The sequence below is a fragment of the Quercus robur genome, chromosome 10 (assembly GCF_932294415.1).
Source record: "Quercus robur chromosome 10, dhQueRobu3.1, whole genome shotgun sequence".
Classification (NCBI taxonomy): domain Eukaryota; kingdom Viridiplantae; phylum Streptophyta; class Magnoliopsida; order Fagales; family Fagaceae; genus Quercus; species Quercus robur.
In genome coordinates this window covers 21,139-48,716 of record NC_065543.1, presented here as the reverse complement: position 1 = coordinate 48,716, position 27,578 = coordinate 21,139, and the positions used below count along the sequence as shown (strand labels likewise).

The following is a 27,578-nucleotide window of genomic DNA, read 5'->3' as shown; positions in this document are numbered from 1 at the left end:
GAATTAAAGTGAAGTTTTTTAATAATTAAATATTCATTAGATAATATTTATTTACCTTTATATCTCATACATTTATTTAAAAATTCCATTTTTCTTCTTTGTTGAGATTCAAAAGCATTTATCTAAAATAACTTATGGCATGACAAACCACAAATAACATTTAATTTTACGGTTATGGATATTACGAGGAGTGAGATAATGATTGGATTAAATGCATTTTCACAAATAAATTAGTGGTCTCTACGGTATGGCGTTCATCATTCATATCAGGACCATTTGAATGCAACAGGTAAAGAGGTCAATTTCCCATTTATCATCAAACATATGGGTTATCAAAATCATTTACTTTCTATACTTGATCCTCAAATATGGTTGGCTTGTACATCCTTTTTTACTTCCATGAACCACTAAACCCTACACCTATGATTGTGTATTTTTTTTTTTTTTTTTTTTTATTGTAAAAATTTAGACCCATTAAAACTCACTGCTTTATGGGTTAATGTACTTTTTTCTATTTCTTATATTTCTCTTTTTTGTAATCATATATTTTTTGAATAATTTCAATAACTTGTAGGCTTTGAATCTTCTGATTCTTTATTTATTTATTTATTTTTTTGAAATTTTAACATTTGAATTTTTACTTTATGAGGGCAATATACATAATTCTCTTATAAGGAAACTCACATATATATATATATATATATATATATATATATTGATGCGTGGACTACATCATTCATCTTAAATTGGAGCCGATTTAGCATTCAAATTGTTGAAACTAGAATAATATTTAAACCTGAACATGTTAATATTTGATCAAAAGTTTTCCGTGCATAGTAAATTATAATTATAAAGGCCACTCATTTTCAATCCTAATTTATTACTCAACCTCAATCGTTTATTGGCTTCACATTTGTCCCATCTAAGTAAGAGAAAGGAATTGCCGCTGCAACACTCGAGAGAGAGATTATCATGTTTGTTCATGCCCAGTTAACGGAATTAGTAGAATAATATTTTCATCGCATGTTCAGCCTTTATTTAGCTCAATTTCACATGTTCAGCTCACTAAATTAGTAGAATAACATGCCATTATCCTCTTCGTTGAGATTCAAAAATGTTTATCTAAAATTCATGATGGCAGAAAATTATTGATGGTGTGACAAACCACAAATAACATTTTATGGTTGTGGATCTTGTTATGAGATAATGTCCGCATTAAATGCATTTTGGTAAATCAGTTATTAGTCCATCGGATATGGCGTTCACCATTCACATCAAGAGAGCATGTGAACACAATTGGTCAAGAAGTCAGTTTCCCATTTATCATAAAATATAGGGGTTATAAAAATCATTTACTTCCGTTACTTGGTCCTCACTTGTATGGTCTGCTTGATAGAGTTTGGGATATAAGACGATGAATTTGTATGATGTTTTCTAATATTTATATACAATTAATGATGGCGTCACAAACAACAAAAAACATTTTATGGTTATGAATCTTGTTGTGATTTATTGTTTACCTAAAATTCATTTTGGCAAATCAATTATTGGTCCCTAGTATATGATGTGCACTATTTAAATCTAGGACAAGTGTACATAACTCATCAAGAAGTCAGTTTCATTTTTATCATAAAACATGTGTTATCAAAATCATTTACTTCTTTTACTCAATCCTCACCTACATGGTTAGGTCGACAGAATTTGAGATAAAAAATGATGAATTAAAGTGATGTTTTTTAATATTTAAATATTCACTTAATAATATTCATTTAACTTTACATATCATACATTTATTTAAAAATGTGATTTTTCTTATTTGTTAGGATTCAAAAGCATTCATCTAAAATTACTAAAGGCATTACAAATAACATTTTATGGTTATGGATTTTAATTGGTGTGAGATAATGTTTGGATTAAATGCATTTTCGTAAAACAATTTGTGGTCTCTAAGGTACGACGATCAGCATTCATTTCAAGAACATTTGAAAACAACAGCTTAAGAGGTCAGTTTCCCTTCTATCACCAAATATATGGGTTATCAAAATCATTTATTTCATATACTTGATCCTCATGTATGGTCGGCTCATACTTCCTTTTTTACATCCATGAACCACTAAACCCAACACTGATGACTGTGTATGATTTTTCTTTTTATTGTATAAAGTTTAGATCCACTGAAACTTGTTACTTTATGGGTTCATGTATTTTTTTCTTTGTCTTACATTTCTCTTTTGAGTAATCATAAATTTTTCGAATTGTTTCAATAACTTGTAGGCTCTTAATCTTCTGATTTTTTTTTTTTTTCTTTTTTTCTTTTCTTTGAAGTTTTAACATTTGAATTTTTACTTTATGAGGGCAATACATCTTTCTCTTATAAGGAAACTCGCATATATATATATATGGATGGTGGGTTCATAAGAAACGTTTGAACTACATCTTTCATCTTAAATTGGAGCCGATTTAGCATTCAAATAGTTGAAATTAGACTAATATTTAAATCTGAACATGTTAATATTTGATCTAAAACTTTTCAGTGCAAAGTAAATTATAATTATAAAGACCACTCAATTTCAATGCTAATTTATTACTCAACCTTAATCTTTTATTTGCTTCACATTTATCCCATCAAAGTAAGAGAGAGGAATTGCCGCTGCAACACTCAAGAGAGAGATTTTTGTGTTTGTTCAAGCCCAGTTAACGGAATTAGTAGAATAACATTTAACATTTTCACCACATGTTTAGCCTTTGTTTAGCTTAGTTTCACATGATTAGGCCATAGAATTAGTACAATAACATGCCATTATCTTCTTCATTCAGATTCAAAATGTTTGTCTAAAATTCACGAGGCGTAAAATTAATGATGATGTGACAAACCACAAGTAACATTTTATGGTTATAGATGTTGTTGTGAGATAACGTCAGCATTAATGCATTATGACATATCAATTATTGGTCCCTTTAATCATCAAACATATTGGTGATGAAAATTATTTAGCTCCTTTACATAGTCCTCACATGTATGGTCAGCTTGATAGAATTTGAGGTATAAGACAATGAATTCAAGTGAAGTTTTCTAATATTTAAGTATTCATTAAATAATACCTATTTAATTTTATATAGTACATTTTTATATAAAAATTCCATTTTCTTATTCAAATCAAGATCAAGTGAACACAACTGGTCAAAAAGTCAATTTTCCTTTTATCATAAAACACATGGATTATCAAAATCATTTATTTCCTTTACTTGATCCTCACCGACATGGTCGGCTTGATAAAACATGAGGTAGGACAGATTAATTGATTTGAAGGTTTTTAATATTTAAATATTCATTAAATAATATTAATTTAACTTTATATATTGTACATTTTTATTTAAAATTTTCGTGCTCTTATTTTTGAGATTCAAAAGTGTTTTCTAAAATTAATGAAGGCATGGCAAACCACAAATAACATTTTATGGTTATGAATAATGTTGTAAAATAATGTTTGCATTAAATGCATTTTGGCAAATCACATCAAGAGCATGTGAACACAACTGGTCAAGAAGTCAGTTTCCCCTTTATCATAAAACACATGGGTTATAAAAATCATTTACTTCTGTTACTTTTTTTTTTTTTTTTTTTTTGAGAAATTCCTAATACTAAACTCACACACACATTTTACTGGGGAGAGGAGACACGAGTATAATATCACACAACTTACACCTTTCAAAAGCCGGTAACTCTTGAAAGGGGTATGAAGGCTTTATACCCTTAAGTGAACACTCACTTTTTCGATGTGGGAGAACTTACTCCCATGCTTTTCTTTTGGGAACACTCACTTCTGTTACTTGGTCCTCACTTGTATGGTCTGCTTGATAGAGTTTGGGATATAAGACGATGAATTTGTATGAAGTTTTCTAATATTTATATACAATTAATGATGGTGTCACAAACAACAAAAAACATTTTATGGTTATGAATCTTGTTGTGATTTATTGTTTACCTAAAATTCATTTTGGCAAACCAATTATTGGTCCCTAGTATATGATGTGCACTATTTAAATCTAGGACAAGTGTACATAAATCATCAAGAAGTCAGTTTCATTTTTATCATAAAACATGTGTTATCAAAATCATTTACTTCTGTAAGGTTGAATTTAATCAACCATCTTGTTGGCTTTATTCTGTGCCAAATTTGCTTGTATTTAAGCAATTAGTAACCCTGTATTTAGGTAGGATTTTTGTAAGGGTAGTGAGTGAGATAGTGTGAAGAAATGTTCAAGAGTGTGCAAGAAAAACAGAGACTCGCAACTGGATCTCGCGGGTGATTTGCGGCTGCAAGCCGCCAGAAGCTACACACGTGCCAGGTATGCTAGAAGTTGAAGTGTCATACTAGCTGGAGCACTACAGGACAAAATAGGACAACTGGCCATTTAGTTATCTCGCGGCTGGAACTCGCGACTTAGTCAAGCCGCGAGCCAACCTTGTTTTGAAAAACCTGACTCTTCACATTCCATTCTCACCTAAGTATAAATACCCCTTATTCCCACGAAAGAAAGAGAGATTCCAGAGAGAATTTTGAGAGAGAAACCCTATAGTAAAACAAGATTGATTCATCCACAATCTTCACATAAGAGACTCTTCAAATTCCTCTACTCTCTTCCTTTCCATTGTTAAATCTTTGAGAGGCCTTTTACCAAAACCTTTTCTTACCATATCCATTACTGTGAGAGGATTGTTTGGTGTTCTGGGAAGCAGTTAGGAAGGAACCAATTTCACATTGGTTGATGCTATGGTCAAGTAGCGGAATCCGGGAAACTAGAAAAGAAATAGGTTCGGCGCAACCTCGTTGGAGCAAGAAGCTTGGAGGGCTTAGGTACACTGGGTAGATTAGGCTTGGAGGGTCTATTGTTGTTCATGTATCCCAACTACATTTTCTAGTGGATTACTTACCGCTTGGAGGGCGGCGGAGAAGTTTTATGCCAAGGGCTTCGTTTTCCTTTTCGATAACACATCGTTGTGTTGTCCTTGTGTTTGCATCTCTCTTCCCTTAATCTTTGTCTTTTATTTTCTGCTGTGGATGTGATTTTAATTGGCTTAGATTGTTTACCAATTCTGTTTATAGCTTGTGTTCATTTTCCACACACTTATTATTTGTCATAAAGCTTGAATTGGTATTTTTGTTATTGGAGGTCTAAACGTTCAAGGGTGTTTTATACACTATTTGAACTTTCAATTGGTATCAGAGCAGGTACACTTTTATTGGTTTCATTACCATAGTGTGATCCTTGACCCCATTTTGAGATGGACCGGTCTCAATCCCTAAATGCGCCTCCATATTTTGATGGTAGTAATTATGCATTTTGGAAGGTTCACATGAGAGAATTTTTATGTTCCATTGATGAATCAGTTTGGGATGCTGTTGATATAGGATGAACCAGGCCTGAGGAAGCCAAATCCACATGGGATAAGGCAGCACTCGCCGCATCTAATGCTTACAGTAAAGCACTTAACGCGATTTTCTATGGTGTGTCTCCAAATAAGTTTCACAGGATTTCTCACATTACCGTTGCCAAAGAAGCATGAGAGATATTGAAGACCACTTACGAAGGCACGAAGAAAGTGAAAGACACCAAGCTGCAGATGCTAACCACTCGGTTTGAGGAGCTACAAATGAGTGAGGATGAGTCCTTTGACTCTTTTTATAGCAAGCTGAATGAGGTGATTGTCAGCAAGTTCAATTTTGGGGAGAAAACGGAGGATTCTAAAATAGTAAGGAAGATCTTTCAATCATTGCTGGAAAGGTTTCGTGCCAAAGTGACAACGATTGAAGAGAGCAAGGACCTTGATGACATCAAAGTCCAAGAGCTGATTGGTTCCCTTCAGACTTATGACATGTCGCTGCCCACTCAATGGAAGAGCAAATCTCTTGCTCTTAAGACCATTAATGAAAAGTTGGAAGTCCATGACTCATCGGATGAGGATGTGGTTGACAAAGATGTTGCTTACCTTGTGAAAAATTTCCGAAAATTCTTGAAATTCAAGAATAATGACAAATTTGGTGATAAAGGGAAATTCCAAAGTTCATGAAGGGAGAAAAGGGAATTCAAAAAGAAAGATGGAAAAGAATCCCAATCTACACAAGGTGTCACTTGTTTTGAACACAACGGGCATGGACATTTTAGGAAAGAATGTCTGAATTATTTAAAATCGAAAGGCGAGGTGTATGCCATGACAATGAGTGACTCGGATTCATCCAACTTAGATTTTGAGGAAAGCTGTGACGAAGAAAGGAATTATTCTGCCTTTATGACTATTGCCCATGTTGAGTCTTCAGACGAGTTGAATTTGCTTGTACGAGAACTTGGAGAACATAGTGATGAAGAATTATTGGGAGTTGTTGAAGAATCAGATGCTGAAGAAGATGAAAGCACAGCCAATCTTCAAGAGAATTATAACTCACTCCTGGAGAAGCCGGGTGAGTATATAAGGGTGGCCAAGGCAGCTGTGAGAAAGATGAAGAAGGTAGAGGAGGACTATAAAAGTCTCCTAATTCGCTACAAGGAGACTAAATGTGAGATAGAGACACTGAATGGTGAGCTGTCAGAAGCCTACACAAAAGTGAGATTTCTTGAGCAAGAGGTTGTGCAAGCAAATGCCAAGATAGAGAGGGTCTCCACCAAGAAGCTAGATGATGTTATTTCATCTCAAAAGCATTTTTCAGACAAATCCGGGTTGGGATATACCGGAGGGAGTAGCTTATCTGGCAATATCACCAAAGAAGTAAGTTTATAAAGGCCAAAGAGCCATTTGAAGTTGACCTTACTGCTGAGAAGCCCAAGATGGAGGAGAAGAGGAATGTGGAGAACCAACGGATGTTGAACAACCCCCATAATCAATCTGTGGGCAGTTCTGAATCCCGAGCCAAGTCTCGTCCACGATCACAAAGAGGTCCTAGATCGAACTATGTGTGTCATCACTTCGGACTTCAAGGGCATACTCGACCAAATTGTCAAAAGTTGAGAGCAATGAATAGTGCAACTGCTCCAAGGTCACAGGGACCTAGAAATGACAGGAGAAATTGGGCTGGTGAACCATCAAGAGATCAAAGTGGTGATCCCGGAATGATGGACGTGATGAAGATGATTGGTGCTTTCACCAACTACTTGGAAAGCTTCACACGAAGGTTTGAAAGCCCTAACTCTCGTACCCAATCTTATAAGGAAATCACCCCAAACGCAACTGACGTGTGGGTGAAAAAGGGTACTCATGTATAAGCATTACAACATGTCCATGCATTAATACTTCCTATGCTTTGTGACTTTGTTTGGTTGTTTGCTTATTGATTGTGTTTGATTGAAATTTGTTTGTTTGTTCTTGCATTCTATCATTCAAATTTTTTTGTTGCTTTTGATCAATTTTTTTTTGTCAAAAATCCAAAAAAGTACATGAAAAGTAAAAAATCAAAAAGATTGATCGGCATTGTTGAGTTTTGTCTCAAAACTTGTTTTGCCTTGTACCTTTATGCTAATGGTCTCGTGCAGTTACGAGCGTAGCTGGTTCCTTTGCACTCTTATCACTGTAGAAGAAATCTTGAAATTTATATGACTGTTGTAAATAGATCTTCAAACTTGTCATGAATGATTAGTGAATAGTTATATTGATCTAGAGACATACATAGACTTGTGCCTATATATCTTCTCACTCTTTATTTTTTTGCTAAAAAGAGCTCACCAAATGTAAATCTTCAAATGTAAAGAGATATTGAGCTGCAAAAACCTGTCGCATATACTAGTATTCGACTAGGAAAAAGGGAAAGCGACCAAAAATAAAATGTATGATTTTTCAAAAAGCCAAATGCTATCTCATCAAGGTGATATATCAAACATCATTTTCACAATGAGATGTGACTATTACAAAAAGATCAAAAGGGTCAAATGTTATGATTGAAAGTGGAGCCAAATGTAAAGCTCCAAGTCATGTAATCAAGTATTGTGGGAGGTCATATATGCATACTTCTATAATTGAGATGGGTCACATGATCTAGTGCTAATTGTGTATGCCTTGGTTGAATTGATCATTGAAACTTCACATTAGACTAAGGACTATCTCATTGTTGATATCCACACACAACACACAAGTTTATGTTAAATGAATGCCCTATTCATTTGTGTGATTGTACTTGATAAAATGTGTTTTCACATGCTCAATCTTTGTTGATTCAAACTCAAAAAGATTTTTGAGTGTTTTAGTTGTTTTTGGAAAGAATTTTGTTCTCACAAAAACTGAAATTTTCAAAAACAGTGTTGTCCTGTTTTGGCGACTCAGTCGCGGGTCAGACAAGTCGCATGCCACAATCGCAAGCTCGCGGGTCAGTTTTGGCGACTTGGTCGCGAGTGGAAGGTCCAGTCGCGAGGGGAACATAGAGATTTTCGTAGCTCAACAAGCGACTCCCTCGCGAGTGAGACTTCCAATCGCGAAAAGCACTTAGCAAATTTTTCAAAACTTTTGGCTTGAAGTGTTTTGGCGGGTGATGTTGGCGACTTCTTGGCGACTTACCTCAGTCGCGAAAAACGCTTGTTTTACAAAGTAAGGGTAGTTTTTTAAATCTTTTTCAGTTTTTCCCTTGAACTTTTTGTGACTATTCACTTTCTCTTTCGACTGAAACTTACCCAAACACTCCGTGTCACTCTCTACAAACTCCATTTTTGAATCATCTCAACTTAAAATCCTCAAGAAATAGGTATGGGTTCTTATTTTCTCACTAAGTATTTCTTGTTTTTGAGCTTTTCCCTCTTGATTCTATGTGTTGTTATTCTGATTTGTGATAGGTTGGTGATTCGGTGTTGAGATTTGTCCGTGTTTGGCTTGTTGAGGCTCTTGATTTATGTGAACTTGTTTAGGTTGCTAGATTTGTTTATTATTATTTGTCTTACTCAATGCTTAGGGTTTGTTGACTATCTTATACCCATTTTGTTTGAACTCACTTTATTTAGTTGATTCAAAATGATTGAGTTTTGTTTGTTGGGTTATATTGATTTGATTCTGTGTTAGTATATCTTGTGTGTGCTTCTGTCTTGAGTATTCTGTGTCATTTCATACTCATCAAGATATGTCCCATTGACATATGTTTATCCTTTGGGTGTTGTTATACTCTGCAACATTAAAACTTTTCTGCAAAATGTTGTTTGTTCTTGATTGTCTACCAATCGGTACACTCATTTGATTTGTTGGTTTATGATTTAAGCCATTTCCTCTATACCTGACTTTAATCCATCTTTGGTCTTGCTGCTCTACTTTTATCTCTTTATGACATTAACAGAGTACTGTTTTTTTTTTTTTTTTTTTTTTTTTTTTTTTTTTTTTTGTATACATGTACTGTACTTTGTTGTTGTGGCCTTTTCTGTTTCCCATTTTGAGAGATACAAGAATTTTTTCTTAAAGGCAGGCATCATACAAGAAAGGTATGTGGATTTGGAGGATTTGAGAGACACCTTTATCCCTAATTGTTTTGAGGGGAGAGGATGGGAAAAGCTGCTAAGTGATTTTCCAGTTGTGTGTGAACCCCTAATTAGGGAGTTTTACTCCAATGCTGTGATAAAGGAAGATGAGTTGAGCTGCTGGGTTAGAGGAACAGAATTCACCTTAGATGCACATGACATTGATGATGTGCTAGGTCTTGAGGGGTTAGAAGATCATGATTTCATCAACTATAAGGATAGGATGCTTTCTATTGAAACTGTGCAACAGAGGATTGGTGGACAGAGAGAAGGGAAATGCCTAAATACCACAGCCTTTCCAGTGGATATGAGGTGTCTCACTATTATCATGATGTTTAACCTGTATCCTATAAAGAAGTTGACTACAATCAACAATACCAAAGCAATTTTTCTGATGGAGCTCAAGGAAAAGACATTCATTGATATCAGCTCCCACATATTTGATACTATTGTGGATGAGACTAAAACCACTTCTAGGCCTAAACTGATCTTCCCTAGCTTACTCATGAGGATTTTCAGAAAGAAGGGTGTTGCAATCCCTCGAGACATCAGTCCCATGTCTACACCTTCAGCAATTAACAAGCAAACCTTCAAGAGGATAAGTATTCGTCTTCCAGGTGAAGAAGATAAAGGTGATGAAGGAGAGGGTGTCCCAATGGAGACTGAGGCAGAGGCAGTAGGTCAGGCATCAACTTCAACACCCAGAAGGAGTGGCAAGAGGACTAGAGCATCAACTTCTTCAGATATACCTCCAGAGGCATTTCAGGTCATTTTGGAAAGACTTGATGGAATCAGAGAGGTCCAGACCGAGCAGTCTGAGAAGATAGCAGCCATGCAGGACCAGCTTGATGCTTTCTCTGCAAAATTTGACAGCATCACCACACATCATGAGCAGTGACCCTTTGGCCATTCCGGTCAAAAAGGGGGAGAAGTTTTTGAGAAGCAACTCTTGAGGGGGAGTACTATTTTGAGGGGGAGCAGTCAAAAACAGTGTCTATCTTGTTTACTTTGTTTATGTTTATGGTTATAGTATTATGTTTTGAATAATTGTTGTTATTATGGGTTTGATACACTGTGGTTATGGTTTTTGTTTGGTTTTAACTCATAACTTATGGATGGTTTACTTTTTATATATTGATGATGTTTTTCAGTATATAATGTGGTTTGTACCCATGTTGCATTTGTAAGCGTTTAGGGTTTGTTTCCATGTATCTGTAGGCTTTATGGTTTATACCATGCTTTATGCAGCCTTTATGCTTTGTTAAATCAGTACTTCTAACTAATGTCATGCAATTTCTTTTTAAGTACTATCACTCTTGTGCCCTTGTAGGATTGTTCCTAGATGTATATACTTAGTGTATCATGCATTGGTTGAATGTTGGGCATACAAGTGATTTGCATTGTTCTTGTTAGCTTGTATGTCCAAGTATTCATTCCAAGTGTGAATGAGCATTGTGGTCACTACCTTGTAGTGATTAATTGTTTGATCAAGCCATGGTTTGTTTCTTAACTCCACCTTTGCTTGATCACATCATGCCTGCTTCATATGCATTTCATGCTTTTCTGCATACAATGATCATGGTGTATTGTTGTGTTTCAGGAGATTCATGTTCATATGATTCAAGAGCTTCACAGTTTCTAGAGGTAGGTGTGAGTGAGTTATGTTCAACTGTTCCCAACTCACACGTTAAGTTTAGAGTCTGTTTTAGGGTTTTGTCATGGAATAGCCAAAGGGGGAGATTGTAAGGTTGAATTTAATCAAACATCTTGTTGGCTTTATTCCTTGCTAAATTTGCTTGTATTTCAGCAATTGGTAACCCTGTATTTATGTGGGATTTTTGTAAGGGTAGTGAGTGAGATAGTGTGAAGAAATGCTCAAGAGTGTGCAATAAAAACAGAGACTCGCGACTGGATCTCGCGGGTGACTCGTGGCTGCAAGCCGCCAGAAGCTGCACACGTGCCAGGCATGCTAGAAGTTGAAGCGTCGTGCTAGTTGGAGCACTACAGGACAAAATAGGACAACTGGCTGTTTAGTTATCTCACGGCTGGAACTCGCAATTCAGTCAAGCCGTGAGGCCAAGCCGCGAGCCAGCCTTATTTTAAAAAACCTGACTCTTCACATTCCATTCTCACCCAAGTATAAATACCCTTTATACCCACGAAAGAAAGAGGTTCCAAAGAGAATTTTAAGAGAGAAACCCTAGAGTAAAACATGATTGATTCATCCACAATCTTCACATAAGAGACTCTTCAAATTCCTCTACTCTCTTCCTCTCCATTGTTAAATCCTTGAGAGACCTTTTACCAAAACCTTTTCTCACCATATCCATTACTGTGAGATGGCTGTTTAGTGTTCTGGGAAGCAGTTAGGAAGAAACCAATTTCACATTGGTTGATGCTATGGTCAAGTAGCGGAATCCGGGAAGCTAGAAAAGAAATAGGTTTAGCGCAACCTTGTTGGAGCATGAAGCTTGGAGGGCTTAGGTACACTGGGTAGATTAGGTTTAGAGGGTCTATTGCTGTTCATGTATCCCAACTACATATTCTAGTGGATTACTTACCGCTTGGAGGGCGGCGGAGAGGTTTTACGCCGAGGGCCTCGGTTTCCTCTTCGATAACACATCGTTGTGTTGTCCTTGTGTTTGCATCTCTTTTCCCTTAATATTTGCCTTTTATTTTCTACTGTGGATTTGATTTTAATTGGCTTAGATTGTTTACCAATTTTGTTTATAGCTTGTGTTCATTTTCCGCACACTTATTGTTTGTCATAAAGTTTGAATTGGTATTTTTGTTATTGGGGGTCTAAACGTTCAAGGGTGTTTTATATACTATTTGAACTTTCAACTTCTTTTACTCAATCCTCACCTACATGGTTAGCTCGACAGAATTTGAGATAAAAAATGATGAATTAAAGTGAAGTTTTTTAATAATTAAATATTCATTAGATAATATTTATTTACCTTTATATCTCATACATTTATTTAAAAATTCCATTTTTCTTCTTTGTTGAGATTCAAAAGCATTTATCTAAAATAACTTAAGGCATGAGAAACCACAAATAACATTTTATGGTTATGGATTTTACGAGGTGTGAGATAATAATTGGATTAAATGCATTTTCGCAAATCAATTAGTGGTCTCTATGGTATGGTGTTCATCCTTCATATCAGGACCATTTGAATACACTAGGTAAAGAGGTCAATTTCCCATTTATCATCAAACATATGGGTTAACAAAATCATTTACTTTTTATATCTGATCCTCAAATATGGTCGGCTCGTACATCCTTTTTTACTTCCATGAACCACTAATCCCTACACCTATGATTGTGTATTTTTTTTTTTTATTGTAAAAATTTAGACCCATTAAAACTCATTGCTTTATGGGTTAATGTACTTTTTTCTATTTCTTATATTTCTCTTTTGAGTAATCATATATTTTTTGAATAATTTCAATAACTTATAGACTCTGAATCTTCTGATTCTTTAATATATATATATATATATATACATATTTGAAATTTTAAAATTTGAATTTTTACTTTATGAGGGCAATATACATCTTTCTCTTATAAGGAAACTCACAGATATATATATATATATATATATATATATATATATATATATATATATTTTGATGTGGGTTCATAAGATATGTTTAAACTACATCATTCATCTTAAATTGGAGCCGATTTAGCATTCAAATTGTTGAAACTAGAATAACATTTAAACCTAAACATGTTTTTTTTTTTTTTTTTTTGAGAGAGTTTCAACCTATGGCATCCGCTCCTAATGATAGCTCATTATCATCAGACCAAGACACCAATTAGTTTTTGGTGTAGGTGGGGATTGAACCCCAGATCTCTTATACAACCATCAGAGATTTTACCAGTTGAGCTAACTGGAACCCACAAACCTGAACATGTTAATATTTGATTAAAAGTTTTCCATGCATAGTAAATTGTAATTATAAAGGCCACTCATTTTCAATCCTAATTTATTACTCAACCTCAATCGTTTATTGGCTTCACATTTGTCCCATCTAAGTAAGAGAGAGGAATTGCCGCTGCAACACTCGAGAGAGAGATTTTCATTTTTGTTCATGCCCAATTAACGAAATTAGTAGAATAACATTTTCATTGCATGTTCATCCTTTGTTTAGCTCAGTTTCACATGTTCAGGTCACTGAATTAGTAGAATAACAAGCCATTATCTTCTTCGTTGAGATTCAAAAATGTTTATCTAAAATTCATTATGGCGGAAAATTATTGATGGTGTGACAAACCACGAATAACATTTTATGGTTGTGGATCTTGTTGTTAGATAATGTCTGCATTAATACATTATGACATTTCAATTATTGGTCCCTAGGATGTGGGATTCACTATTCACATCAAGACCATCTGAACAAAGTTAGTAAAGATTTCAGTTGCCTTTAATCATCAAACACATTGGTGGTAAAAATTATTTAGTTTCATTACATGGTCCTCATCTATATGGTCGGCTTGATAGAATTTGAGGTATAAGATGATGAATTCAAGTGAAGTTTTCTAATATTTAAATATTCATTAAATAATACCTATTTAATTTTATATATTTTACATTTTTATTTAGAAATTCCTTTTTCTTATTTGTTGAGATTCAAAAGCATTTATAAACAATTAATGATGGCATGAATAATATTTTGTTGTTATGAATCTTGTTGTGAGATAATATTCGCCTAAGATATGACGTTCACTACTCAAATCAAGACCAGGTGAAACACAACTTGTCAAGAAGTCAATTTCCCTTTGATCATAAAACACATGGGTTATCAAATCGTTTAATTCCTATACTTCATCCTCACCTACATGGTCGGCTTCATTAAATTTGTGGTAGGAAAGATGAATTGATGTGAAGGTTTTTAATATTTAAATATTCATTAAATAATATTAATTTAATTATATATCATACATTTTTATTTATAAATTCCATTATCTTTTAAGTTTCAAATGCTTCTGTTATATATATATAATCTTAAAAAATATTAACATTTGAAAGATTGTTAAGACAACAATCATTGGATGCATAAACGAATAGAATTAAATAACTAATTATACATTTTTATCAAATTTTTATCAAATTAATAATAACTTATTATATAATTTATATTTATAAAAATTTTCTTTTGAAGTGTATGGTTTTTTAAGTATGCACTGTAACAACTAAAGGAAAAGTACTAGTCACATCTGCGCTATGCTTCAAAAGAATTAGTCACAATTGAGGTTTCTTGTAGTTGTTAATAAAGTCTATATTTACTCAGTAAATACTTGATATGAGACTCATCACACATCCACACACAACACACAATCAATCAATCACATGCACGTTGCCACTAATCAAAATACTTGATCGGACATAGAGATAAACTAAGCAAATAAAAATACAAATCACACATCCACACACAACACACAATCAATCAATCACATGCATGTTGTCACTAATCAAAATACTTGATCGGACATAGAGAAAAACTAAGGATCATATTCAAACTCATTTCTATTAGGTTTAACAAAAAATTTAAAGTTAAGATGTTCAAATTTTTATTGTAAGGGTTTATCTTGGAGCCGCTCCGTAGGGAAATAGTACACATTGCAAGTTATAGACTTATAGTACGTATGCGGTACGTCGAATCATCAAGGGCTTCAATTCAATCACGGTTATAAAAGGTCCCCCCCCAAAACCCCAATGTCACGTGTAGCTTTAATTTGACCTTTGTTAACCAGTTTTCTATAGTGGACGACACTTCATACAGTGTCCGGTCTTCTTACGCTAGTTTTAACTTTTAAATTGAATCATCATCCTTCACATGCTAGGGAAAAAAAAAAAATTCTCCTTAATTTCCACAGTAGTCCCTACTTAAGTCTTAAATCAAAGCGTTTTTTTGTGGCCAAGAGGCCCAAGACCCAAGAGAAAAGAAAGATAGAATAATACTTGCGGATGTGAATGCTCCTATAGTCTACACTAGGGGCGACGACTTGACTTATTTTCTGCGATGTCAGCCTCATGGAAGTCTGGACATTTTTCATACGCCACGTTTGCACAGAAATATAGATTGAGATTGGGTAAGTATTATTAGATATTATATTTGATGAATGAATGGTTGAAATTAAAATTTTTTTTTTTTAAAAAGTTGAAATTAAAAATTTTATTTAGAATAATACTTGCGGATGTGAATGCTCCTGATGAATGAATGGTTGAAATTAAAAATTTTTTTTTTGAAAAAAAGTTGAAATTTAAAATTTTAAAAATAAAATTTTAAATCTTAATTATTAAATATAAAAATGAATAAAAGTAAAGTAAAAAAATTGTTGTGAGAGGGTTGCGGTGAATTGCAACTTTGTGACGCAGATAAGAAATAAAAGCATATTGACCATAAACAGTTAGATAAACAGGACCTCCCTGACCCTTGTACAAGTTGTACTGAATTCTCTCACCAAGTCGGTTCAAACGAAGTTATGGTACGTCTTAGCAATAGTAGCTTGTTGTCTGTCCTTTGTTGCCTTTGTTTAAACATAGGCGTTGTTGCTGTAGACACCATCAGGTCTTCCCAATCCATCAAAGACAGAGACTCTGACTATATGATCTCCAATGGAAGTGTTTTCAAACTGGGATTCTTCAGCCCACTAAACTCTTCCAACCGCTACCTGGGGATATGGTATAGCAACATTTCTGCATTCACAGTCGTATGGGTAGCGAACAGACAGAAACCCGTCAACGATTCTTCTGGAGTTCTTACTATATCTGAGGACGGCAACCTTGTAGTATTAAATGGACAAAAGGAGATTCTTTGGTCATCGAATGTTAACAACTCTGTTGCCAATTCAAGTGCCCAGCTTTCAGATTCGGGGAACCTCGTCTTAAAAGAAAACACTATAGGGCCAATCCTATGGGAGAGTTTCAAAAATCCTTCTCATATAAGCTTACCCGGTATGAAAATTAGTACTAATGAAAGAACAGGTGAGAAAGTGCAGTTGACATCATGGAAAAGCCCTTCTGATCCATCCATTGGAAGCTACTCTACCGGAATTTCTCGACAAAGTTTTACTCAGTCTTTCATTTGGAAAGATAGTAGCCCATATTACCGCAGTGGTCCATGGAATGGTCAGATGTTCATTGGAACACCAATAACTCCTGCATTTTTTGACAGATATAGTCTTGTAGATAATCAAGATGGAACTTCTTATTTTACTGCATCTTTTGTCAATGATTCTTTGTCACACGTTGTCCTGACTACCCAAGGGAATGTAGAGGCAAGACATTGGGATAATGAGAAGGAGGTTTGGGAGGTTATGTGGAAAGCTATGCACAGTGTGTGTGATGTTTATGGTACGTGTGGTGCATTTGGAAGCTGTAATTCAATGAATTCCCCAATTTGCAGTTGTTTAGAGGGGTTTGAGCCAATTTGCAGTTGTTTAGAGGGGTTTGAGCCAAAGAACGCAGAAGAATGGAATAGACAAAATTGGACTAGTGGATGTGTGAGGAGGACACCGTTGCAGTGTGGGAGGGTGAACACCAGTGGTGAAGCCGGCAAAATGGATGGGTTTATGAAACTGAACATGGTGAAGGTGCCAGACTTTGTAGAATGGTCAGTTGCTCAAAAAGATGATTGCAGGCAGCAATGTTTACAGAACTGTTCTTGTATAGCTTATGCATTTGATTCAGGCACAGGTTGTATGACATGGACTCGAAGCTTAATTGACACACAGAAATTCTCTAGCACCAGCGGAGTTGACCTTTATATTCGTGTTGCCCATTCAGAACTTGGTGAGTTGCTTTGCTTTCTGTAAAAAATTTATCTTATGCTTCAAATCATGCACCCATAGCTAATGAAATCCTTGTAAGATACAATTTATTTAACTCCCAAATGAAAAATAATAATAATTACGATTTTCTGATTTACAGATACAAAGGGAGATGTGAGGAAAATTGTCACTATTACAGTGATCATAGGAACGATTTTTATTTCATTCTTCACGTACTTATTGTGGAGGTGGATGGCTAAACACAAAGGTAACATTCGGAATAGAACTAAAACAATGTACTAGGAAATGTTGCTATATATTAGAGTATGCTCACAAATGTAGTGGAAATCAGCAAGAAGAAAGAAAGCGAAGGGGTTGTTAATGTTAAACAGAGAAGCACATAACAAATTTTCAAGTGAAGACATGCTTGGAGACAATCTGAACCAAGTTAAAGTCCAGGAGCTAAAACTATTCGATTTTGTGACGCTAGCAAGTGCAACAAACAACTTCCATGAATCTAACAAGCTTGGGCAGGGTGGATATGGTCCCGTATACAGAGTAATGATTACTCTTACAGAGTTTCTTATCTGGTAAAGATTTGATGTTTGCTTGTAGGGAAAATTGTCAGATGTGCAAGAAATTGCAATAAAAAGACTTTCCAGAACTTCTGGACAAGGGTTGGAAGAGTTTATGAATGAGGTGGTAGTAATTTCTAAGCTCCAACATCGGAATCTTGTTAGGCTCCTTGGCTGTTGTGTCGAAGGAGAAGAGAGGGCGTTGATCTATGAATACATGCCAAACAAAAGTTTGGATGCATTTCTCTTCGGTTAGTAAATTTTGATATCATTTTTTATTACAGAAATAATTTAATATATATATATATATATTTAAATTGTGGACTATAGTTGTCATGCCCTAGACCCAAAAGGGTCCAAAGCATGAAAAACTGAACCTTTAAGAAAAACGGTAGGGGATTTTTTTTTTTTTTTTTTTCATATGATAAATAAATAAACTTATTGATCTCTCCACAATATAAGTCAAAGCTCTATAACACATACAAACAATACAAACTACAAATCATGTGCCTCCAAAATTTACATGAATATTCCAAACACCTAATGATTTAACATAAAACTCCAATGTTCTAAAAATATGTAACCCCAACAAAATTCTAGGGCTAACAAACCTCAAGAGAGCCCAAACTCTAATAGAATTAACTACTGCTTCCTTAAAAACAACTAGATAGAATCACCAACCATTAATAATGTAAGTCTCTCAATTCAGCATAAAACTCCAATTACCAGTAATAAGACGAGCTCTATTCCCGAGGTATAGCTAATTATTCTATAAGACTGTGAAAGAGTGGGATGAGCTAAAACTCAGTAAGTAGCATAATTAATAGGGGTGGAGGAAAAGCAAGTCTAATGATAATGAACATTCTATAAAACATACTATACTTTGGGAGTTTCTATCTGATTCTTGAAAAAATCGATTTCAGTAATGACATGACAAGAATGTTAGAAACATAGCACAAAGCTTTTTCAAAATATCTCATCATGGAACTACATAATATCAATATATACTACGAACAATATTAGCACCATTTAAAACCAAGAAATTCAACCCTAGATCATGTAATAGTACTCCACCTAGGGAAATTTTCAAGTTACCATTGTACCCAAACTCAAGTGCCATGATATAAATCACCTTGTCACAAAGACTCAAGTGTTGCGCTAGTGGTCATGTCACAAAGATTGCAAGTACTAGTACATGTTGTGCTACTGACTGTGTCACAAAGACTACAAGTACCGGTTATTGGCCATTGTGTCACATAGACTCAAGTGCCATCGTATAAACCACCTTACCACCAAGACTCAAGTGTTGTGCTACTGGCTGTGTCACAAAGATTGTAATACCTATTATTGGCTACCATGTCACATAGACTCAAGTGTCATCATATAAACCACCTTGCCACCAAGATTTAGGTGTTGTGCTATTGGCCGTGTCACAAAGACTGCAAATACCAGTATATGTTGTGCTACTGGCTTTGTCACAAAGATTGCAATACCAGTTATTGGCCATTGTGTCACACAGACTCAATTTCCAATATCACAAAACCACGGTATCTGATTGGGTAATCACAAGGAAATCAAACATCTTGGCACAAGTGTAAAACATAAAGATCTCAAAGATTACACGTAGTCAAAAGACTCAAAACATCGTTCATTTCCAAGTAGTTTCACAAAACTTTTTAATATTGAAAGATCTTCACAAGGTTCTCAAAGCCTTCAAACTCATTTCTTGTCAAAAAGATTCTGTTTTAATTTTCCCAAATATTAAATCATCTTTAAACTTTGCAATAAATCCATAAAATCCATTTCCAAGAATTAAATCAAAGATGCTTGTCTTTTCCATGCTAACGAATCATGCATTTCCTCATATGCAATAACAAATATGATGCACTTCCAATACTTCATGTGTTTTCCATGAATGATTAACAATAATAGTACACATAGTACATTTTAGGAAAACCATAAATAATGTTCCAAAAATAGGTCTAACCATAAAGTACTTTAGTGCAATAATGATTCCTTTTTAAAAATCTCATTAAGAAGCCATTTACCTCAACAGTCCAATCCAAATTTACCTTAACCGGGCACCGCATTCAATCAATCGAGTTACTATGTCCATCATCAAGTACCTTGAAACCTAGAAACACAAGTATCAAGCCTATTAATAACAAGGCCTACTACAATTTGCACTAACCTATTTGTCTCCATAAATAGGAAAGGATCCCCTCAAAAATCAAACCTAAGGCTCTAAAGCCTAGCTTGACCATCCTAAGACAAGTACCCCTACCTAAACGAGAACCAAATTAGCATACAAGAACATACAAGCTAAACCACACAACAAAAGCTTGGATTAGGTTTCCTTAAATTCTCAGCATTCAAATCATACTTTCAAATTAAATTGCAACAAGTCAGCCCTTTTTATAAAATTCGTTTGGTCCACTAAGTGTTATCCAAAAAGTTTGAAATTAAAGAGGGAGAAGCTCTTATATGTCTAGTATGTACCACAAAAAATTCAGCTCAAAATAAGTTTTCTATAATTTAATAAAATTACGTGTTGCAACTGACTCAAATCTGTCCCTGACAGCTTTAGAATCCAAAAGGAAATTGCTATATCTTTAATACTAGCCCAAATGTTTTGAGAATTTATTCACATTAAAACCAAATGTGTCAAAACATATTAAAAACAAGGATGAAGTCCATAATCTCATATAAACAATCATCACAGCCAAAAATCAAGAAACCAAAACTCAACTCATAGAGACAATTAATCAAACACTTGGTATACAAAAAGTGAATGCTCACATTACCTGCACAAATTTATAGTTAATGTTATACTCACACCCACATCGAAATCCCACACAAGAGACTATCTCTACACAAGTGTTAGACCATAACCAAAACAATAAGGAAGTGGATCCAAGAAAATTTCACCTTTACACCACCATTCCAACAATTTAAGGAGAAAACACTTGCTGCCTCCATTAAAATGGCGTGGTGTTGGTGTGGTTTAGGTTGCTTTAAGTGGTGATAATGGGTAGTTGTGAGTAGAGGAGGCTTGCAATGGTTAGGCCATGACGTGGAGAAAGGTTGTGGTAATTTTAGACCGCTAATTACAAATATCTTGAGAAGGTATTTACCACTTTACCCTTAAGTTTCTTCACTTCCTTAATTTTCACTTAGCCCATAACCACAAATCACATAAATGACATAGCATGTTTTAGATATTCAAAAGACCTCTACAAAATAATTAACATCCTTAATAAAAAAAAATAAAATTCACTTGAGATATTATTCACATGTAAAATTGCTTTAAAAAAAAGGTTTGGGGTGTTACAATAGTAGTGTATTTTGAGACAATCATACAATATTCTTTGTTGTGGTACTTCACTTGAAACAGTTTTTTGATGACTTCAACCAAATGAACTTCTTCTTCATGTTCATTCACCTTGTAAGTTTAGCCCTGACTTCTTTCTCTTGTTTCTTTTGTTTAAATTTGATAGATTCACCCAAAGAAATACGACTAGATTGGAGAAAACGCTTCAACATTATAGAAGGAATTGGTCTGCTATATCTTCACAGGGATTCTAGATTAAAAATTATTCATAGAGATCTAAAGGCAAGTAACATCTTGTTGGATAAAGATCTAAATCCAAAAATATCAGATTTTGGTATGGCCCGGATTTTTAGAAGTAATGAAGACCAGGCTAATACTAATAGGGTCGTTGGAACTTAGTAAGTACCTTTTGGATTGGCCAATTCAATTAGATACTAATACTAATATTAGAGATGACAAGTTTTGGTTTTGTTTTGATGAAATTTAGTGGCTATATGTCTCCTGAATATGCAATGGAAGGGCGATTTTCAGAGAAATCAGACATCTTCAGCTTTGGAGTGTTGTTACTAGAGATACTTAGTGGAAGAAAAAACTCTAGCTTTTATCATGATGAGCAACCTATGAGCCTTTTAGGACATGTAAGTCATCCTTATCTCATTCCCTTAACTTTTACAAGCTCCAATACTTGTTACTTTTAAGTTTTATTATTGATGCTAAGAATTTCAATCCTCTTTTTATGTTTCCAGGCATGGAAATTGTGGAAAGCAGACAACATTGTCGCTTTAATAGACCCATTGATATTTGAACCATGCTATGAAATGGAAATTTTGAGATGCATACATGTTGGCCTGTTGTGTGCGCAAGAATTTGCCAAAGATAGGCCAACTGTATCTACTGTAATTTCTATGCTTAAAAGTGAGATTGTTGATCTTCCCCGTCCAAAGAAGCCAGCATTTACTGAAATGCAGATTGGGCTAGATACAGAGTCCTCTAAACTTAGCCAAAGAAAATGCTCAGCTAACAATGTTACTATTACAATGATTCAAGGTCGATAGGTAGCATGTGTTATTGACATCATCATGTTGTGGTTTGATATTCATTTTGAAAACTTTCCTAAGAATCTCATATGTTGTAAATACAAACTTTTCTATCACCTCTTCAATGTCCACTATTAGTCCAATCTAAGAAGAAAAAAACCATTAAACTATATTCTTTTCTTGGTACACTTAAAATGCTAATTTTATGGCACCTATAAAGTTCATGTTTTGTTGGCTTTATTTCATACCAATTTTACTTGTAAATCTGCTTAATTTTGATTTACTTTTGGGGATTGCAATTTACTGGGGTAGATTTACTTGATCCCTGGGTTGTTGTTGTTGTTGAGTTGTTCAAGTCACCCTTGCGAGCTGCATCTTAGGTTGTAAAGTGGACATGTGTTAGAAAAAGGAAGAATTTGTTTTTATGCAAGTTGCAACCTACTCGAGGATGGACTTACATTTTTATCCAAAAAACAACCCTTTCCACTCCGCAAGAGAACTAGAGAGAAAACCCTAAAGAGCAAATTGTGAACCTTTGTGAGAGTTTATTGTGCTCATCCTTTGAGAGAGAGAAAATCCATATTCCTTTAGTGAATCCATAGAGGGGTGGGCCTCATGGTGGGTAGACCCACCCCTTTGTGAGAGGAAGGGAGAATAGTCTAAGACTATGTAATAACAACCCTATGAAGCTCGAGCTGGACCTACGAATCGGGTTGAATCGATACCTAACATCTTGGAAGTCCAAAGATGACCTGGGAACTAGCAACTACTCATATAGAATTGTTACAATTGAGTACCCGCAATTGATTTTATACGTGGGTTGGACTCCATTATGGCGTGCTGGACCTTGGACGGGCCTAAGATGGAGTGGCATGCAATACATTACACCAAATTACATCTTCAATGCTAGTTATGTAAGTAATCAATATGACAATCACCATTGTACACGGTTTAATTGACTGCAAAATATTCTCTAAAATGGTGGTGGATGAATTAGGAACCATGCAGAGATCTACATGGCACAAGATGAGATGGGTCGGGTTTTCCCCATAAGAGACATGCAATAAATATTTGGGTTGCGGTCCAAATACTTATTGTGACCCATATAATGGGGACATGTTTGAGTGCACGTGCTCACCCTGGTTAGAATCTATGTCACCTGGCAATTGGTACTTGAGAGACACATTGGATGGGTGTGCGAATAAGCAAAGAATGTCCACGTGCAATAATGGAGAAGGGTTCGTAAAGTTGGCACCTATGAAGGTACCAAATACTTCAATAACACGTGCAAATATGAGTTTGAGTTTGAAAGAGTGTGAGCAACAATGTTTGAGGAATTGTTCTTGTATAGCTTATGCTAGTGCCAATAAGAGTAAGGGAGGGATTGGTTGCTTGACCTGGCACAAGAACTTGGTGGACACAAGAATGTATTTTAAAACAAGGCAAGATTTATACATATGTGTGGATGCAATTGTACTAGGTACCCCCTTGTCTTTTACAAAATTTCATCTACTTGTCTTTTTAACTCCATATTATGTGTTGATACCGTATTTTGTCTACCCTCGATTTGTGTGCCAGACTCCGAAAAATCCAAAAAATATCATTTTCTCTCCATGGGGCTGGGAGGACATCCAAAATGACGTGGCGCAACCCGTTCGAACATCGGAGCACCTAAAGTGCCTTTTTCAGCAAAAATGCCCCTAGTCAACCTTGGGTTGACTAAAGGTCAAACAAGGTCAAAATCCTCACAAAACAATATTTTTCATGGTTTTAAATCAAACTCGAGCTCCTCAGAGATTTTTGGCAAATTTTGACCAAGTTTGACTCGGAGTTGACTCTTAGTGGGCCCAAAAAACTCTAATTTTGATTTAGTTGTTAGAACAAGTTGAAACCAATGCCATTACAAAGATAATCAAATTCTCATTCCAATGACTATTCATGGGTCGAAATCGGAGTTAAAACGGTTGAGATATTGAGAAAACTGTGAAAAGCACGTCAGCATGCTTACTAAGGTCATAACTTTTGATCCAACTGTTGAATTTTTAATTAATTTATCCCTCTGAAAACTAGACATCTAGAGCTTTCCATGGACACAAAGATCGCCTTAATCCGAGTATGAGAAGACCTCCAAATATGCGTCTGAATTTAAAACTAAAAGCACTACAGTAAGAATTTGCTAATGGCGGCCCTTAAAGGGCCTCCGACCCGACTCAACAACCCCACAAGGTGCGCTGGGCCTCAGGGAGTGTGCCAAGGGCTATAAATAGCCCTTGGCACCCTAGATTGGACCATAACTGAAAAATTGGGTTTTTGGGAGCTGTTTTGGGCGTTTTCGGGCATTTTTTCTTTGTCTTTTCTCACCATATTTCTCTCCAAAAAACAAAAAAGCTCATCAAAGATTCTTGATTCTTTTCTCTTCTCCAAAAATACAAGGTAGTGTTCATACCCTCCATCTTCCTCTCCTTGGTTCCATACCTTGGATTTGAGGTTTAAGGGGTCTGGATGTAACTTTTTAGCTACTATCCATACCCCTTTTTTCTTTAAAGCTTTATCAAGCTTTTTATCATTTCTTTTTGCTTGAATAACATGATTTATTGTTTTCTCTAGCATGTTTCTTGCTTTATTTGTGCTTCTAGCTTAAATCTCCTTGCTTTGTATTCCTTATGTCGTCTTTTATGCTTAGATTTACATCCTTACATGCTTATATGTTTAGATCTACATGCTTTATGCTTTATGCCATGCTTTCTATGCTTAGATCTGTTTTTCCCATGTGTTGTTTGGCTAGATCCACATGTTTCTATGCTTGTTTACATGTCTATTTGTCTTTCCTACATGTTTTATGCTTTATGCCGTATTTTCCTATGTTTTGTTCCTCTTTTGCTCTATGTTAATGTTAGGGTTACGTGCTCACATACTTGATATCATGTCTATGGTTATGCCCTGCTTAGATCCACATGTTTGTATGCATGTTCTATGCTCCTATGACTATGTCTATGCCTTCATATGCTTGTATGCTTGGGTTTGTGTTCTTCCATGCTTTTACTCTTACACCCACATGCTTAGATGTACATTCTCATGCCTACATGCATATTTCCATGCTTTAATAATTCACAGAGTAATCCTTAATTCCTTACCAATAGTTGAGGAGTCAAGAATTTGTCATTGGGGGTTGAATAAAAAGTGAGAAGATAAAAAAAGAAATTCCCTGAAAAACCCAATCCTATCATATTATCCCATAAAAAACCCAAGTCCATTGTGTTATCATTGTCCAAATGTTATTAAGAATTCTAATCATAATTGTAACAGAAATTTTAACTTAATTGGGGTTAGTCTAACATATATAACATTCAACATATATAACAAACATTGCTAAAAAAGAAAAAGGCTATTGTGGCCAATTTTTTTGAGATGGATTTAAAAAATGCCGTTATATGTCACATATTGAGGTGCTTTGTTGACTTGCCCCTGTACATGATACATATTGTCGCGTATAGATAGAGCACCGCAATAGATATAGTCTTTTGCGGTGCTTTACAGTGGTAGTATAAAAAACCACCGCAATATATATGTTTTAGCAATGTTTGTCTTAGTTATAGCGATGGTATACCGAACCGCCACAATGTACTCCTTTTTGCAGCATCTTTTCTTAGGTATAGCGGAGGGTTGAGTGACCTCTGTAATAGAACTTTTAATTGTCAAAGAGCACTAGTCCATTTTTTTTTCTTCTTTCCCTCACCTAAACTTATCACTTTAGCACCCTATCTTTTCATTTTTCCCATCTTTTCATTTTTCTCACCCGTTTGTCTCCCTCTAAAGAAAAAAAAAAAAAAAAAAAAAAAAAAAACTTTGTCCCTCTCACTCTTAAAATCGATTTGTTTCTCATTCGTCTGAGCTGATGTGCGATGGTTCCTACATGACGACAAGTGAGCCGTTGATTGACTGAGCACTCTTCGCCACCCCATTTTCCAATTATAGGTATTCTCTCTCCATAGGTAGATATTGCTTTGGATATTGTTGTTTCTTTCTCTCTCCATTTTCTGACTACCCATTTGTTATCTCTATTATTTATTTATTTTTTTTAAATACACTTGAAATAAGTTTAAACATAATCATCTAAACGATATTTTGGTCTTTTTAAGCATGCGCACTCCAAAAAAAAAAAAAAAAAAATTCTAACAACAAACCAATTTTATCTAAAATCTAGGTAGGGGGTGGTTTAGATCTTAATGAATTTGAAATAAACTAATGGAAAATTCATAGTTTACACTATACTATCAATGTAAGATTTACATTGTTTTTAAACAAATGTGTACAATATTGTATATTTTTTGCAAATGTGTATAGTATAATTATTTACAATGTTATTTCGCTTTAAAGAGATGTGGTTGTCAAATCCGACTTGTGAAGAAACAGTAAAAGTAGCATGGAACTCAATGGTAGGTTCGGACTTGGATTCTACACTATTATCTAAGGTGGAAAAATGTGGTAATGACTTACTTTGGTGGAATCAAAATGTGTTTGGTAGTGTGAGACAAGAGTTGATAAAAAATAAAGAATTGTTGTGTAAGGCCGAATTTGAAGCACAAATCAGTGGTGTTAACCATCGGGTTAGGGAGTTAAAATTTGAAGTTAGTGTGCTGATGGATAGGGAGGCTCGCATGTGGGCTCAAAGGTCACGGGTTTTGTGGGCAAGCCAAGGTGATAAAAATACAAAATATTTTCATAGTCGAGCAACGAAGAGGTTCAGGAAGAATCAAATTAGGGGGATTAGAGATGAGGTGGATGCTTGGAGGACCCAACCCGACGAGATTTTTGCTATATTAACAAGGTACTATCAGAATCTTTTTACCACTTCCAGACCAGAGAACTCAAGCAATGTGTTGGCACATGTCCCTCAAATCATAACAGAAGAGATGAATCTATCTCTTACCTGTGACTTCATGGAGATTGAAGTTTCAGAAGCCTTGCAACAAATGGCTCCGCTTAAAGCTCCGGGGCCTGATGGGATGCCACCATTATTTTATCAGCATTTTTGGAGTGTTGTTGATAAGGATGTCACTTCTTCAATTTTATCTTGGCTAAACTCAGGTACTTTACCCCATCCTATAAATCACACCTTCATTACACTCATATCCAAGACTGATAATCCTGAATATGTTCACCAGTTTCGCCCTATTAGTCTTTGTAATGTGCTGTATAAAATATTCTCAAAGGTGTTAGCTAATCGGTTGAAAAAAGTCTTGCCACATATCATTACTGAGCATCAATCTGCTTTTACTAAAGATAGGTTGATTTCTGATAATATCTTAGTTGCATTTGAAACACTTCATTGTATGCAAAGATATAATTCAGGTACCTCCGGATTTATG

General features: G+C 35.0%; 1 protein-coding gene across 1 annotated transcript; it reads left to right on the top strand.

Annotated features, from left to right (window-relative positions):
* The first annotated feature begins 15,922 nt into the window (after nt 1-15,922).
* Nucleotides 15,923-22,325, top strand: LOC126702713 (G-type lectin S-receptor-like serine/threonine-protein kinase At1g11300). The gene is made up of 7 exons (XM_050401531.1): nt 15,923-17,288; nt 17,427-17,534; nt 17,619-17,824; nt 17,882-18,092; nt 21,339-21,570; nt 21,660-21,810; nt 21,919-22,325. Exons 1-7 carry the CDS (start codon nt 15,980-15,982, stop codon nt 22,225-22,227), a joined length of 2,526 nt encoding a protein of 841 aa, XP_050257488.1. The 5' UTR covers nt 15,923-15,979; the 3' UTR covers nt 22,228-22,325.
* The last annotated feature ends 5,253 nt before the right edge of the window (nt 22,326-27,578 follow it).